This window comes from Schistocerca gregaria, chromosome 3 (assembly GCF_023897955.1).
Source record: "Schistocerca gregaria isolate iqSchGreg1 chromosome 3, iqSchGreg1.2, whole genome shotgun sequence".
Taxonomy (NCBI): domain Eukaryota; kingdom Metazoa; phylum Arthropoda; class Insecta; order Orthoptera; family Acrididae; genus Schistocerca; species Schistocerca gregaria.
The window spans coordinates 249,866,065-249,880,483 of NC_064922.1; the positions used below are offsets into that span (position 1 = coordinate 249,866,065).

Sequence of the window (14,419 nt, forward strand, 5' to 3'; positions counted from 1 at the left end):
AACTGGGTGGAGAGTGGAGACAGTAGGTTTAAACTGGGACGATTTTAGGAGTGAAGAACATGTTGTAAGGAAAACATTTCTCTGAGCAGTGCAGAAAAGCTGGTGGTGGAGGGGAGGATCCAGATAAACTGCGTTGCGATATAGCCATTGAAATAAAGCATGTTATGCTCAGCTCCATGTTGAATTACGGGTGGTCCAATTTGCTCTTGGTCAAAGTTTGTTGGTCCACTCTGCTCATGACCACAGTTTTTTGGTGGCCATTCACATTGGTGGACAGATGGTTGGTTGTCGTACTAATATAAATAGCTAAGCAATCATTGCAGCAGAAGTGGTATATGATACACTTACTTTCACAGGTGATCCTGCTTCTGATGGGGTAGGATAAGCCTGTGACATGACTGCAACAAGAAGTGCTTTGTTGATGGACTGGGCAGGACTTGCACTTGGGTCTTCCACAAGGATGTAATCTCTGTGGCAAGGGGTTGGGACTGGGAGTGGCATTGGGATGGACCAGGAGGTCATGAAGATTGGGTGCGTGATGGAACGCCACTCTAAGTGATGTGGGTAGGATGTTGTGTAAGATGTTACTAATTTCAGAACATGATGATGCAGTGTGGGGTGACTGGGTGACGGTGTCAGTGCTCCTTTGTCGATGATTCTTGAGTATGGTGGGAGGATTGGTTTGTATGAGGATGTGGCACAAGACATATGTTCTCAAACCTCTGGTCTGGTTCAGGTTAACTGATGACATCTTAAGAATCTGGAATTAGAGCAGGATACCCTATCCTCATTTCTTCCACAACCTCAACACCTTCTCTCCCATCCAATTCACTTGGTTCTCCTCAACACAGTGTTCCACTTTCCTGGATGTTGACATCCTCCTCTCTGATGGCTCCATCCACAATTCTGTCCTTATTAAACCCATCAACCACCAACAGCCGCCATACCTTCCACACCAAAAAACCATTACATGGCATATCTGCAATGGTGGGAGCTTCCTTGTCCAGCAAGTCGAAGGCCTCTAAAAGGCCTTCATAGTCAGACAATTACTCCCCCCCCCCCCCTTTTTCCCACAAACCTAGACTACAAACAGATATACCATGTCACAGTCTCTCATACCACCAATCCTACCACCACCCTGAAGAATCAGCTGCAGAGGGGCACTCCCTTTGCCACCCAACACCATCCCAGACTGGAACTGCTCAACCACCTCCTTTGTCAGGGCTTTGATCATGTAACATCATGCCCTGAAATTAGGGACACTCTAATCAAGTTCATTCCCACCTCTTCTAAAGTGGCATTCTGCCACCCATCGAATCTCCATAACTTCCTAGCCCATGACAATGCCACTTCCAGTCCTGACGGCTTGCTCCAGGGATCATATCCCTGTGGAAGCAATATTGATCAATCCACCCACACAGCATTTCCTGGCGCAGTCCTGTCACAGGTGTATACTAATCGATCAGAGGCTGGGCCACCTGTGAAAGCAGTCATGTCATATACTACCTCTGCTGGAATCACTGCTTAGCTTTTCATATTGGTGTGACTACCAACGAACCATCCACCAGGATGAATGGTCACTGACAAACTGTCCTCAGAAGCATAGTGGACTGACAAACTGTGGCAAAGAGCAAAGTGAGGCACAACATGGAGCTGAGCATAACATGCTTTACTTCAATGACTGCTTCACAATCTTGGGTAACTGGAGCCTCACCTACACCACCAGCTGTTGTGAACTGCTCAGATGGGAATTATCCTTGGAATGCATGCTCCACTTGTGAAATCATCCCGTTCTCAGCCTACCGTTCCCCCACTATCAACCCATCTATTTACATCCCTTCTGTACTGTCACTTCTTGCCAATTCTTGTCCCCTCACCCTTATTGGGTGCTGCTCTCTGCCAGCACACCTACCAATCTTCTTCTCTTCTCTGCTCCTTGCTCCTCTTCTTTCCACTTCCAGATTACCCTCCCCTCTCTCTCCCATAACTTCCCAACATTGCACTTGGTAGCCTTTCCAGCCATCTCTAGTCCCTGCACTTTCCACCAGGTAGCACTGCGTCCTCTTCTCCCACCCATTCCTTGCATCCCATGACCTTCCCCATCCCACTCCATATTGTTGCTCTCATTTGATGTGTTTAAGTAGCATTCTGGTCAGAATGGCTGCAGATAATGGTCACATGTGTGTGAGGTGAACCTGTCTGTGTGAATGTGTGTGTGTTTTTCTTTTCTGGAGAAGACTTTGACTAAAAGCTTATATGTAACAGTCTTTTTATTGTGCCTGCCTGCAACTCAACATGTCATCTTTATAATGAATTCAGAAGTAATCAATGAGCACATTCTGGATAAGAAATAAACAAGTCACTAAAGTTAATTAAACATATGCTTGACGTATCAGATTTCTTCTTAAGTATTCTGCTGTGTTTTGGCATCCATTCTGCACTAATTTTAGGATTTAGGAAAGAAGGCTTGCTGTTAATCTTAGATGACTATTTCTGAAATTTGGGTGGCTACTGTTCAGCGACCTCTGATTGGTAGCAGCCATTTTCAGTCATTAAAGCCAAGTTCTTATGGCTCATTGCTGCCGCAATGACTGAATACCCATCCGCATCATGTTGCACACTCAGTATGGCAATCATAGGGTTCCATGCCTGGTGAAGGCCAAATTGGCAATCTGGTTATCAGTTTCCTGTCAAATTGGATTTGCACTGGTTCTTTAACTACAGAGACTGGTGTGGAAGATGAGTGTTTGGGATGTTTCCTGTAATTAGTGACATGGATAGTTTTGACACAGAGTTCTCGAAAGATGGAGTTATGTGCTTGTGGTGATTCTCCTCAAAGGTGAGTACACCTTGCCACTGTACACATTGACACATTGCCGCATTTGTTCCATTTTAGGATTCAACTAATTTTCTTCAATGTATTGCCCATGTACAGAATGTGTATGGTTGTCTTCATTGTCTCCTCCTCATCCTTCTCATCATGATGATGTGTAGGTGCCAGTTACCACAAACGTTTCTTTCTGGTTGTTGTAAAAGTATCTGGGGGCTGCTGATAAGCTTATTTAACTGGAGATACCAAATAATGCAAAATCCAGGATGGAATGTAACAGTATTATGAAAAGGAAAATTGCCAATTAAAACATATAATGGAGATGCTGAGTCGCAGATAGTCACAAAAAAATATAGTCACAAATAAATCTATCAGCCAGAAGCCACACTGTGAGCATCAGCACCAGTGCATGATGGGAGTGGCAACTGGGTGGGGGTAAGGAGAAGGCAGAGGTGGCGAGGGGGAGGTATAATAGCGTAGGGGTGGCAGACAGTGCAGTGCTGCTGGGGAGCATGCAGGGATGATGTGGAGAGAGGGTGGGCAGCTATTTGCAGTTGGGAGGTTAGACGGAGGGAGGGGAGAGATGGTGCGGGGTGGGACAGAGGAAAAGGAGGGAAGTAAAATGACTGGGTGTGATTGTGAAATGAGGAACATGTAGTGCTGCAATGGGAACAGAGAAGGAGCTGCATGGGTGATGAGAATGACTAATAAAGGTTGAGGTCAGGAAGGTTATAGGAATGTAGGATATATTGTAGGGAAGGTTCCCACCTGAGCAATTCAAGAAAGCAGGTGTTTTTGGGAAGGATGTATATGGCACAGGCTGTGAAGCAGGTGTTTTTGGGAAGGATGTATATGGCACAGGCTGTGAAGCAGGTGTTTTTGGGAAGGATGTATATGGCACAGGCTGTGAAGCAGTCATTGAAATGATGGATGTCATGTTTGGCAGCGAGCTCAGCAACAAGGTGGTCCACTTGTTTCTTGCCCACAGTCTCGATTCATGTGGACAGGCAGCTTGTTGGTTGTCATGCTCACATATAATGCAGCACAGTGGATGCAGCTTAGCTTGTAGATCACATGACTGGTTTCACAAGCAGAACTGCCTTTGATGAGATAGGTGATGTTTGTGACTGGACTGGAAAGGTGGTGGAGGCAGGATGTATGGAATAGGTCTTGCATCTAGGTCTATTACAGGTGTATGAGCCATGACATAAGGGGAATGTGCAGGGATGGATGAGTATATTGTGTAGGTCTGGTGGACTGCAGAATACCAGTATGGGAGGGTTGCAAAGGATAGTGGGCAGGGCATTCTCATTTCACAGCACAATAAGAGGTAGTCAAAAACCTGACACCTTCAATCCATTACCCAGAACCTACCCTCCTATATATAAAAGATTTAGAGAATGTAATTCAGTTGCTCCAGTGCTGGGTGGTACCAAGCTGTGAGGGGAATGCTTCTCTGTGGCGAGACGGTGGGACTTTGGGAGGTGATGCGTGACTGGAAACATAAGGCACTGGAGATTTGTTTTTGTACAAGGTCAGGAGGATAATTACGGTCTGTGAAGGGATCAGTGAGAACCCCGCTATATTTTGAGAGAGACCGAGATCACTGCAGATGTGATGACCGTGGGTGGCTAAACTGAATGGAAGAGACTTCTTGGTATGGATAAGGTGACAGCTGTCAAGGTGGAGGTGTAGCTGGTGGTTAGTATGTTTGATATGGATCAAGGTACTGATGTAGCCATCTTTGAAGTGGAGGTCAACACACAGGAAGGTAGCTTGTTGAGTTGATTAGAACCAGGCGAAGCAAATGGGGGAGAAGTAGTTGGGGCTCTGGGGGAATGTGGATAGGGCATCCTCATCCTTGATCCAGATTGCAAAGATGTCATCAGTGAATCTGAACCAGGTGAGGGGTTTAAAATTCTGGGTGTTTAGGAAGGATTCCCCTAGACAGTTCTTGAATAGGTTGGCATAGGATGGTGCCATGCGGGTGCCCACAGCCATACCTTGGAATTGTCTGTAGATAATGCCTTCAAAAGAGATGTAATTTTGCGTGAGGGTATAGTTGGTTATGGCAAATAGGAAGGAGGTGGTTGGTTTGGAATCTGTCATGCACTGGGAATGGTAGTGTTCAATAGCGGTGAGGCCATGGCCATTAGGGATGTTAATATAAAGGGAGGTTTCATCAATAGTTATGAGCAGGGCACTGTGGAGTATAGGGACAGGAACTGTGGAGAATGGGTGGAGGAAATGGTATCTTTTATATAAGGTGGTAGGTTGTGGGTTATAGGTTGAAGGTTTTGGTTTAAAAAAGCAGAGATTCTGTCAGTGGGGGCACAGTAACCAGCCACAATGGGGCATCCTGGGTGGTTGGGTTTATGGACTTTAGGGGGGTGGCGAGGGGTGGCGAGGGGTGGCGAGGGGTGGCGAGGGGTGGCGAGGGGTGGCGAGGGGTGGCGAGGGGTGGCGAGGGGTGGCGAGGGGTGGCGAGGGGTGGCGAGGGGTGGCGAGGGGTGGCGAGGGGTGGCGAGGGGTGGCGAGGGGTGGCGAGGGGTGGCGAGGGGTGGCGAGGGGTGGCGAGTGGTGGCGAGTGGTGGCGAGTGGTGGCGAGTGGTGGCGAGTGGTGGCGAGTGGTGGCGAGTGGTGGCGAGTGGTGGCGAGTGTGGCGAGTGGTGGCGAGTGTGGCGAGTGTGGCGAGTGTGGCGAGTGTGGCGAGTGTGGCGAGTGTGGCGAGTGTGGCGAGTGTGGCGAGTGTGGCGAGTGTGGCGAGTGTGGCGAGTGTGGCGAGTGGTGGAAGTGAGCAGAGAGATGGACTCTTGGTAGAGGTTCTGTGAAGGGCCTAAGGATTTGAGGAGTACTGAAGATCCTGGTGGATTTCTGGAATGGGGTCACTGTAGCAAGGTATGTAGGTGGATGTATCTGACAGCTGGCAGAGTCCTTCTGCCAGCTAATCCTTGCAGTTCAAACAACAATGGTGCAGCCTTTGTCCAAAGGTAGGATTATAAGACCAGGATCAGTTTTTAGATGGTGGACTGTGATTGTTTTTGAGGATGTAAGGTTAGTTTGCACATTGAGGGCTTTGGGAAATGAGGAGGCAAGCTTCACAGCTAAGAAATTCTGGAAAGTTAACAGGGAGTGAATTGGTGGCAGTGGGGGTGGATGGAGCAGTGAACTGAGTTAGGCAGGTTTCAACCTCAGTCTTCGGTTGAGGCTGACTGGTAGGATTGGTGGCAGAAAAGTGTGACAGAAAAGGAGAAAATTCTTTAACAGGTCGTGCATGGCTGAATTTGGGAGTGGGGAAAATGTTGAGGCCTTTGAAAAAGACTGGTATTTCTATGAGGCTATGGCTGGAATCTGTACAGGTGGAGGTCATTGTGGAAGGAGGTGTGGCAGCCAGAGATGGGTAATTTGATGGTAAGGCCATTTCGGGGGGTGGGGGGTGGTGGGATTCCACGAGCCAAGAGACATTATAGGAACATTATGTGGGACTGTGTTCTGGCTAGTAATAAGGAAGCTTTTCTGTATTGATGCAGATGGAAGGAATAAGGATCCAGGGTGATGGAAAACATGCAAAAAATTATGTAAATAGCATATAATTATGTATGAGAAAGTTCACATAAATAAACCTGAATAGATGTAAAAATTCATGAGGATGAAATTCATGCAAAAGGGGGAAACAAGAGGAAACCTGAGGCAGTCAATGATGTGTGGGACACAAGATGCTGCAACAACAATCAGTGTGGTCTTGAGGTCATCTGTTGTGCATGGCCAAGGCAGTTGATACAGTGTGGCTTGAAAGTAGAGTGTGCAGTGCCGTTTGTAAGGCAATAAGAGAAACACAGGAAAGAAGAGAAAGAAGAACAGACACTGAGTATAGTTACACGTTAGAAAATAGTAACAAAGGAAAACACATGCACGTGCACACGGACACGCACGCACGTGCACACGGACACGCACACACGTGCACACGGACACGCACACACGTGCACACGGACACGCACACACGTGCACACGGACACGCACACACGTGCACACGGACACGCACACACGTGCACACGGACACGCACACACGTGCACACGGACACGCACACACGTGCACACGGACACGCACACACGTGCACACGGACACGCACACACGTGCACACGGACACGCACACACGTGCACACGGACACGCACACACGTGCACACGGACACGCACACACGTGCACACGGACACGCACACACGTGCACACGGACACGCACACACGTGCACACGGACACGCACACACGTGCACACGGACACGCACACACGTGCACACGGACACGCACACACGTGCACACGGACACGCACACACGTGCACACGGACATACACGCGCAGTCTCAGACAACTGAAGCCACACTGCAAGCACAAGAACTAGTGCATGATGAGAGGTGCAACTGGGTGGGGGTAAGGAGAAGGCTGAGGTGGGGAGGGGGAGGTATAATAGTGTAGGGGCAGGGCGGTGATGGAAAAGGAGGGAAGTAAAAATAATGGGTGCAGTAGTGGAATTATGGCTGTGTAGCACTGGAATGGGATACAGAAGGGGCCGGATGGGTGAGGACAACGGGTAACTAATGTTGAGGCCAGGAGGGTTACAGTGGCGTAGGGTATATTGCAGGGAAAGATCACTCCTGCAAAATTCAGAAAATCTGGTGTTGACAGGAATGGTCCATTTAGAATCACCCCTCCAACAACCTCCAAATCTCCTCTACATCCTCTCATAGCTGATAAACCCTGTCTCACAGACCTACTACATTTACTCTGGCCTCAAAAACTCCCTCCCACCACCATAAAGAATCCATATACTAAGCAGACCCAAAGTATGGCCATGAACTTCTCCTTCAGAAGCCTTAGCCTCACAGAAATATCACTCTTTTCCAAAGGCCTCACATTTTGCCCCACTCCCAAATTCAATCATGTAGAACTTGTTAAAGACCTTCTCTCCTTCTCTCAGTCCCTACAGTGGATGCACTTTTCTGCCACCAATCCTACCAGTCAGCCTCAACCAAAGACCAAGGTTGAAACCTGCCTAGCTCAGTTCATTACTCCGTCCACTCCCACTGCCACCAAATCACTCCTTGTTAACGTTCCAGAATTTCTTAACTGTGAAACTTGCCTCACCATCATTTACCAAAGCCCTGAATGTGTAAACTAACCTTACATCCACAAAAACAACCACAGTCCACCATCTAAAAACTGATCCTGGTCTTATAATCCTACATTTGGATGAAGACTCCACCATTATTGACTTCAACTGCAAGGATTAACTGGCAGAATTACTCTGCCAGCTGTCAGATACACCCACCTACATACCTTGCCATAGTGACCCTATTCCAGAAATCCAGCAGGATCTCCACTCACTCCTCAAATCTTTAGGCCCATCCCAGAACTTCTCACCAGAGTCCATCTCTCTGCTCATCCCTACCACTCCCCACACTCCTACCTTCTACATGTTCACTAAGGTCCATAAACCCAACCACCCAGGATGCCCCATTGTGGCTGGTTATGGTGCCCCCATTGACAGAATCTCTGCTCTTGTAGACCAACACCTTCAATCCATTACCCAGAACCTACCCTCCTATATAAAAGATTTAAACCATTTCCTCCACCAACTCTCCAGAGTTCCTGTCCATTTATCACACTGTGCCCTGCTTTTCACTGCTGATGTCATCTCCATTTCTACTAACATCCCTAATGCCAATACCCTCACTCCTATTGAACACTATCTTCCCCAATGCCTGATGGATACCAAAACAACAACCTCCTTCATATTTGCCATGACAAACTATATCCTCACCCACAATTAATACTCCTTTGAAAGCATTACCTACAAACAAATACAGGGTACGGCTATGGGCACCCGCAGCCCTATGCCAACCTACTCACGGGCTATCTATAGGAATTCCTAGATTTTGACCTCCACCTCAAAGATGGCTACATCAGCACCTCCATCCATATCAAACTTACGAGCCACCAACAATACCTACACTTCGACAGATGCCACCCACTCCATACCAAGGGTCTCACTGAAGCCTTCAAAGACTGTAATTATCCTCCCAATATTGTACAAAAAACAAACCTCCCATGCCTTGTCTTTCTAGTCTTCCATCACCTCCCAAAGTCCCACTGTCAGGACACAGAGGATCATCCCCTCATAACTAAGTACCACACAAGACTTGAGCAACTGAATTACACTCTCTGCCAGGTTTAAGGCTGCCTATCAGCCTGCCCCAAAATGAGAAATGTCCTGCCTACAATCCTTCCCAACCCTACCTTAGTGAGATTCTGCCATGCACTGAACCTACACAATACACTCATCCATTAGTACACAACCCCTGCTCCCAACCCTTTATCTCATGGCTCATACCACTGCAATAGACTTAGATGCAAACCTGTCCCATACATCTTCCCACAACCATCTACTCTGGTCCAGTAACAAACATCATCTATCCCATCAAAGGCAGGACTACCTGTGAAACCAGTCATGTGATCTACAATCTAAGCTGCATCCACTGTGCTGCATTCTATGTGGGCATGACAAGTGCTTTTTTTCAAAAATGTTCAAGAGTACTCCGACACTGGATATAATGCAGCGAAAATTACTTATAACTGAAGCATGGGATACCACCCATCTGATTTTAGCCATGACGTCATCACTTTCGTCATCCACTGATGTTGAACTCCATGGCATTTCACTCGCACATGAATTATTGACAGTTTTTTGTTTTTTAGATGCAGGAGAACAAGTAAAATAGTTTGTTAGTTTTCTGCTCATCTCTCACCTCCAACTTGACTTACAAGTTGCAATGAAAGAGAGGACATACTGTAAAACTTCCCACAACCGACAAGAATGGAACAGCAAACGCAAACGAATAAAGAAAATCAAAACAATTATGGCAATAAATTGTGAAGGATCATGGTAACGGGACCGTAGAGACATCTATCGCTAGTTCAGCATTTGATCTTACACATATCTGTTTAGCACTAACATGGACCACTATTAGCGGGCGAGGGCACTAAATGCTTGTCGAAATGGCTGCCAGATATCCAGTTGTCGAGAACGGTTGCCGCAGCTTCAAAATGCTTGAAACAGTCAACGACATTGATTTTCCCGCCACAAACTGCACTGGTATCATTCGTATTGCAATTACCAACATGAAAAAATGGAATAAAAAATATAAGTTCATGAAATAAATCTTTGGCACTCTTCCACGTTCTCAATTTAGTGAAAAAATTACTTTGGCGATGAAAAAGTTTAGGGGTATTCATCTCCCAGAAAAACAGCACTGGGCATGACAACCAACAGGCTGTCTGTCCACATGAATCACCACTGACAAACTGTGGCTTAGAAACAAGAGGACCACCCTGTTGCTCAGCATGCTACCAAACATGACATCCTTCATTTCAATGACTGCTTCACAGCCTGTGCCATATGGATCCCTCCCACCAATGCCAGCTTTCTGAATTTTGCAGGTGGGAACTTTATAATATATCCTACATTCCTGTAATCCTCCTAGCCTCAACCTTCGATAGTCATTGTCCTCGCTCATCCAGCCTCTTCCCTATTCCCATTCCAGCACTACACAACCCTCATTCCACCATCGCATCCAGTCATTTTACTTCTCTCCTTTTCTGCAACCTCCCCCCTCCCTGCCTCTCCCATCCCTTTGTCTAACCTCACGACTGCACATAGCTGTCCACTTTCTCCACCTTATCCCTGCACACTCCTAAGCAGCACACTGGACTGTCCACCACCCATACCTTGCCATCCATCCCCCTCCGACTTCAGCAGGTGTGTGTGTGTGTGTGTGTGTGTGTGTGTGTGTGTGTGTGTGTGTGTGTGTGTGTGTGTGTGTGTGTGTGTGTGTGTGTGTGTGTGTGTGTGTGTGTGTGTGTGACAGACTTTTAATCGGAATTAGCTCTTCCCATTTATAATATCGTGTGTCATATATGTGGGGTGGGAATGTGACCATGGCCTTTCCAAAGGGACTACTCAGACATCTGCCCTAAGTGATACAGAAATTTGCAGAAAACCTAAATCTGTTTGACATGGATTTGAATCCTCTCCTGGAAAATCTGAGTCCACTGCCTTAACCACAGTATGAAGGATATATATTAGGGTATTTTCTGTACATGAAGACTACTAACATGTGTTATATAATGCAGCAGGTTTGATGAGAGTGACTAATGATACCTTACTAAAACAGTTGTTTCATCAACAGTCATCTGAAGATGTTAGTGAGTCTATTTCCAAGTATTTATGTGAAACCAAAGTCACAACCTGACAGAAGGCCTGAGAAGAGAACTGGTTATTAGTTTTGAGGATAAATTTCTGATGAATATGCTTGACTGATGATGTATAATTACATACAACTTTAAAACAATATTTCCTTGAGACGCTGTCAAGTTACATTTTAGTAAAGTAGGATTTTGCATTGCATTCCTAAAATTGTTAGTGTGAACTCAGATGCTTGCATGCTTATCTGAATTGCAAAGAATGTATGGTTTGATATAAAAAACAAATTTTCATTGCCCAAATTTACCTGGTAATTGAATTGTAAGGAACTGTTTAAATAAAGGAAAGCTTAACTAAGCTGTCCTAACATGGATCAGAGAAATCAAAATTATTATCCATTAATGGCTGCTACACTACTGTCATTTCACTTATGTTAGCTATGACAGTACGTTAGTAGCATATTCTCCTCTCTTCCACAAATTCAGAATTGGAAACTAAGATGGCAAGAAAAAGTGTACACACTGTATGAAGGATTTCAAGACACTTCATTAGAGCTATTATTCTCCTTGGAATCTACTAAGAATGGGAAAGTCATGAATGGACTGCACACTCTTAGATGCACTAAAATTATAGCTTTGCTCCAGTAAATGAGAGCTAGTATTTCATTTTCCAGCCAAACAGTTTTAGTAAGTATGTGTACTCCTCCCTGTTGATACAAAGGATAAAATTTGAAGCTAACGTTATTGATCTGCATTTGAGGTCAGATACTGATCTTGATGTGGTGTTATTTTCAGTTAACCTTGAACTGATATACATTGAACATTTGATCGATCTCAGAAGGGTCAACAAAGCCTTGAAATAACACTTTCTGCCACATTCAGTACTGGAAAAACTGTGGCCTACATCCGACTAACTCCAAGGTGCCATTTGAAGAAAGTATCTAACTGTTGTCTTTGTGGCAGTATATTGTAAAATTTACCAAGAAATATGCTCTGTCAACAATGAAAGTGCAATCACAATTGAGTCGTCATGAGTTTGATGCACTATTTTTACAGGGTGGTGGCTGCTTTATGAAAGCATTTCCCTGAGGTTTCCAAGCTGAAATTTCAAATTTCTCTGAATTAGTTGTGGCTGTATGCCAGGAGGAATTTTATTTCAGTGGTTGTCATGCCTGCAAATGAAGTTTTCTTGTGTTCTTATGTCACTTATTAGTGACGATTCCAAGTTAACCTAGGACTGAAAACAAGATACATACAAAACTGAAAATTATTTGTTGTTGAAGAAATAATATTCAATTGTAATGCTACACAACACAATTAGTAAAGATAAATTTAAATTGTTTTATTCTAAACTTAATTTTAAATGAGGAAACTCATATTAGATAAACAATCTACTATATTTGTGATTCAGTGTTGTTAAAGTCAGTACAGAATAATTTGCATGTCACAGTATTCATAATTCTCTAATCGTGAATAAGCAATTATATTTTGAAGTCCTCATAACAATTATATATATATCTAAATGGATTGACAATACTTCTATAATACCGTCTCAATTTAAAAAAAAAAAAAATAGTAGAGAGAGAGAGTTAAGATAAATCAGCCGAACTTTAACATTGAAAAGAAAAGGGGTAAAAGAATCGTACAGTACTAAATGACACATGTAACAATGAAAACAACCAATTATTGACAAAATTATTTAATTGTATGGATAAAAAATCTACTTACCAAGTGGCAGCAGAACACACACATAAAAGATGGTTGTCATTCAGAGCCAGTGGCTCCTCCTGCAGGCTGAAGGGTTGAAGGACGAACGAAGAGGGTTGAACGAAGAGGGTTGAACGAAGAGGGTTGAACGAAGAGGGTTGAACGAAGAGGGTTGAACGAAGAGGGTTGAAGGAAGAGGGTTGAAGATGATTTCAGAAAAGTCACCCAGAACTGTGAGTTAGGGGAGACTTACCATATGGGATGAGAAGGAAAGACTGGGTAATATGCAGACAGAGATTACTGCTTAAACTTCTTAAAGGTGGAAGACAGGGTAAGACACAGGCAGAGATTACTGCTTAAACTGTTTAAGCTCCCAGGTTTTCAAAACTCATCTGATGCAGTTCCCAATAATAAGTCTTTCCTTCTCATCCCGTATGGTAGGTGTCCCCTGACCCATGGTTCTGGGTGACTTTCCCAAAAGCTACCCCTTTTCCTAGACCTCCCAAGTCCTTTTCCTTCACCCCTCTTCTGTTGCCTTCAACCCTTCTGCCTGAAAAAGGAGCCACTGGCTCCAAAAGCTTGTCAATTACAACTGTCTTTTATGTGTGTGTTCTGCTACCACTTGGTGAGTAGACTTTTTATCTATCCAATTAAATAACACATACATAATATATAAAGCTTTTCTTTCTCCGATTTATTTGTATTATAGTTTCCACAGAACAGTGTTAATCAAAACTGAGATTTCTCACTATTTGTTTGTAATATGTAGTGGCTGAAGAGGAATTGTTTTAATTTTCTTTTAAACTGTTTGGGACTCCATATACCTTACCTAATGCTGAATCTGAGCTTGCTGAATACCTATCTCCACTTTTAATCCTAGACAAAGTGACAATTATTTTGTGTGTTCTATAGTTTTTATGTACGATCCTTGGCTTTTGCAAGATACATGGTTATCCACTTTACAAACTATTCTTACTGCTCACTTCTGTTGAATAAATGCATTATATATTTTCAATGTATAGCCTAAGAAGGTAATTCTATAATACAGAAAGAAAGAAAAGCTTTATATATGTGTTATTTGGCACTTTATGGTCCTTATTTCCCTGTTCTTTTCAATGCACTAAAATGACATACTTTTTTTAAAAAAAAGTACCAAGAAATGGCACACAAATAGCATTCATACTGTTCAGGTCATATCTATATGAAGAAAATTTAAAAATCGTACCTTTTGGAGATGTCGAATTTTCTTTTTCTACTGTAATAAAGGATGTCATAAGTTTTTCATCATGGCTAGATGTGATGATGAGCATGCATTGCCAAGATCCATAATCTACATCTTCAGGTTTAAAAATAGTTATACCACACTCATTATTCTTTATACCATCTCCAAAATAAACATATTTGTTATTTCCAACCCCTTCTGTCATTCTGTAGCCAGCCTGTAAATTAACAGGAAAAAGGGCAAATTAATAATATAAAGAGACTGATACCAGATTTGTATTGGAACTATTGGATACAGTTTCAGATTCATAGTTCACAATAAATTTTTACTGATGAATCATTTTATAGATCTAGACCATGGTTGCCACAACAGTGTTTAATTCGAGAATAGTATATTCAATTTTTTTT

The 14,419-nt window shown here is 44.0% G+C and overlaps 1 protein-coding gene across 2 annotated transcripts in view; it reads right to left on the reverse strand.

Annotated features, from left to right (window-relative positions):
- The window catches only part of LOC126353808 (uncharacterized), a 341,733-nt gene that overhangs the window by 126,903 nt on the left and 200,411 nt on the right, over positions 1-14,419 (reverse strand). For both annotated transcript variants that reach the window (XM_050002905.1, XM_050002906.1), the window contains one exon: positions 14,016-14,229. In XM_050002905.1, the coding sequence (XP_049858862.1) occupies positions 14,016-14,229 (214 nt within the window). The remainder of the gene's footprint in view (positions 1-14,015; positions 14,230-14,419) is intronic.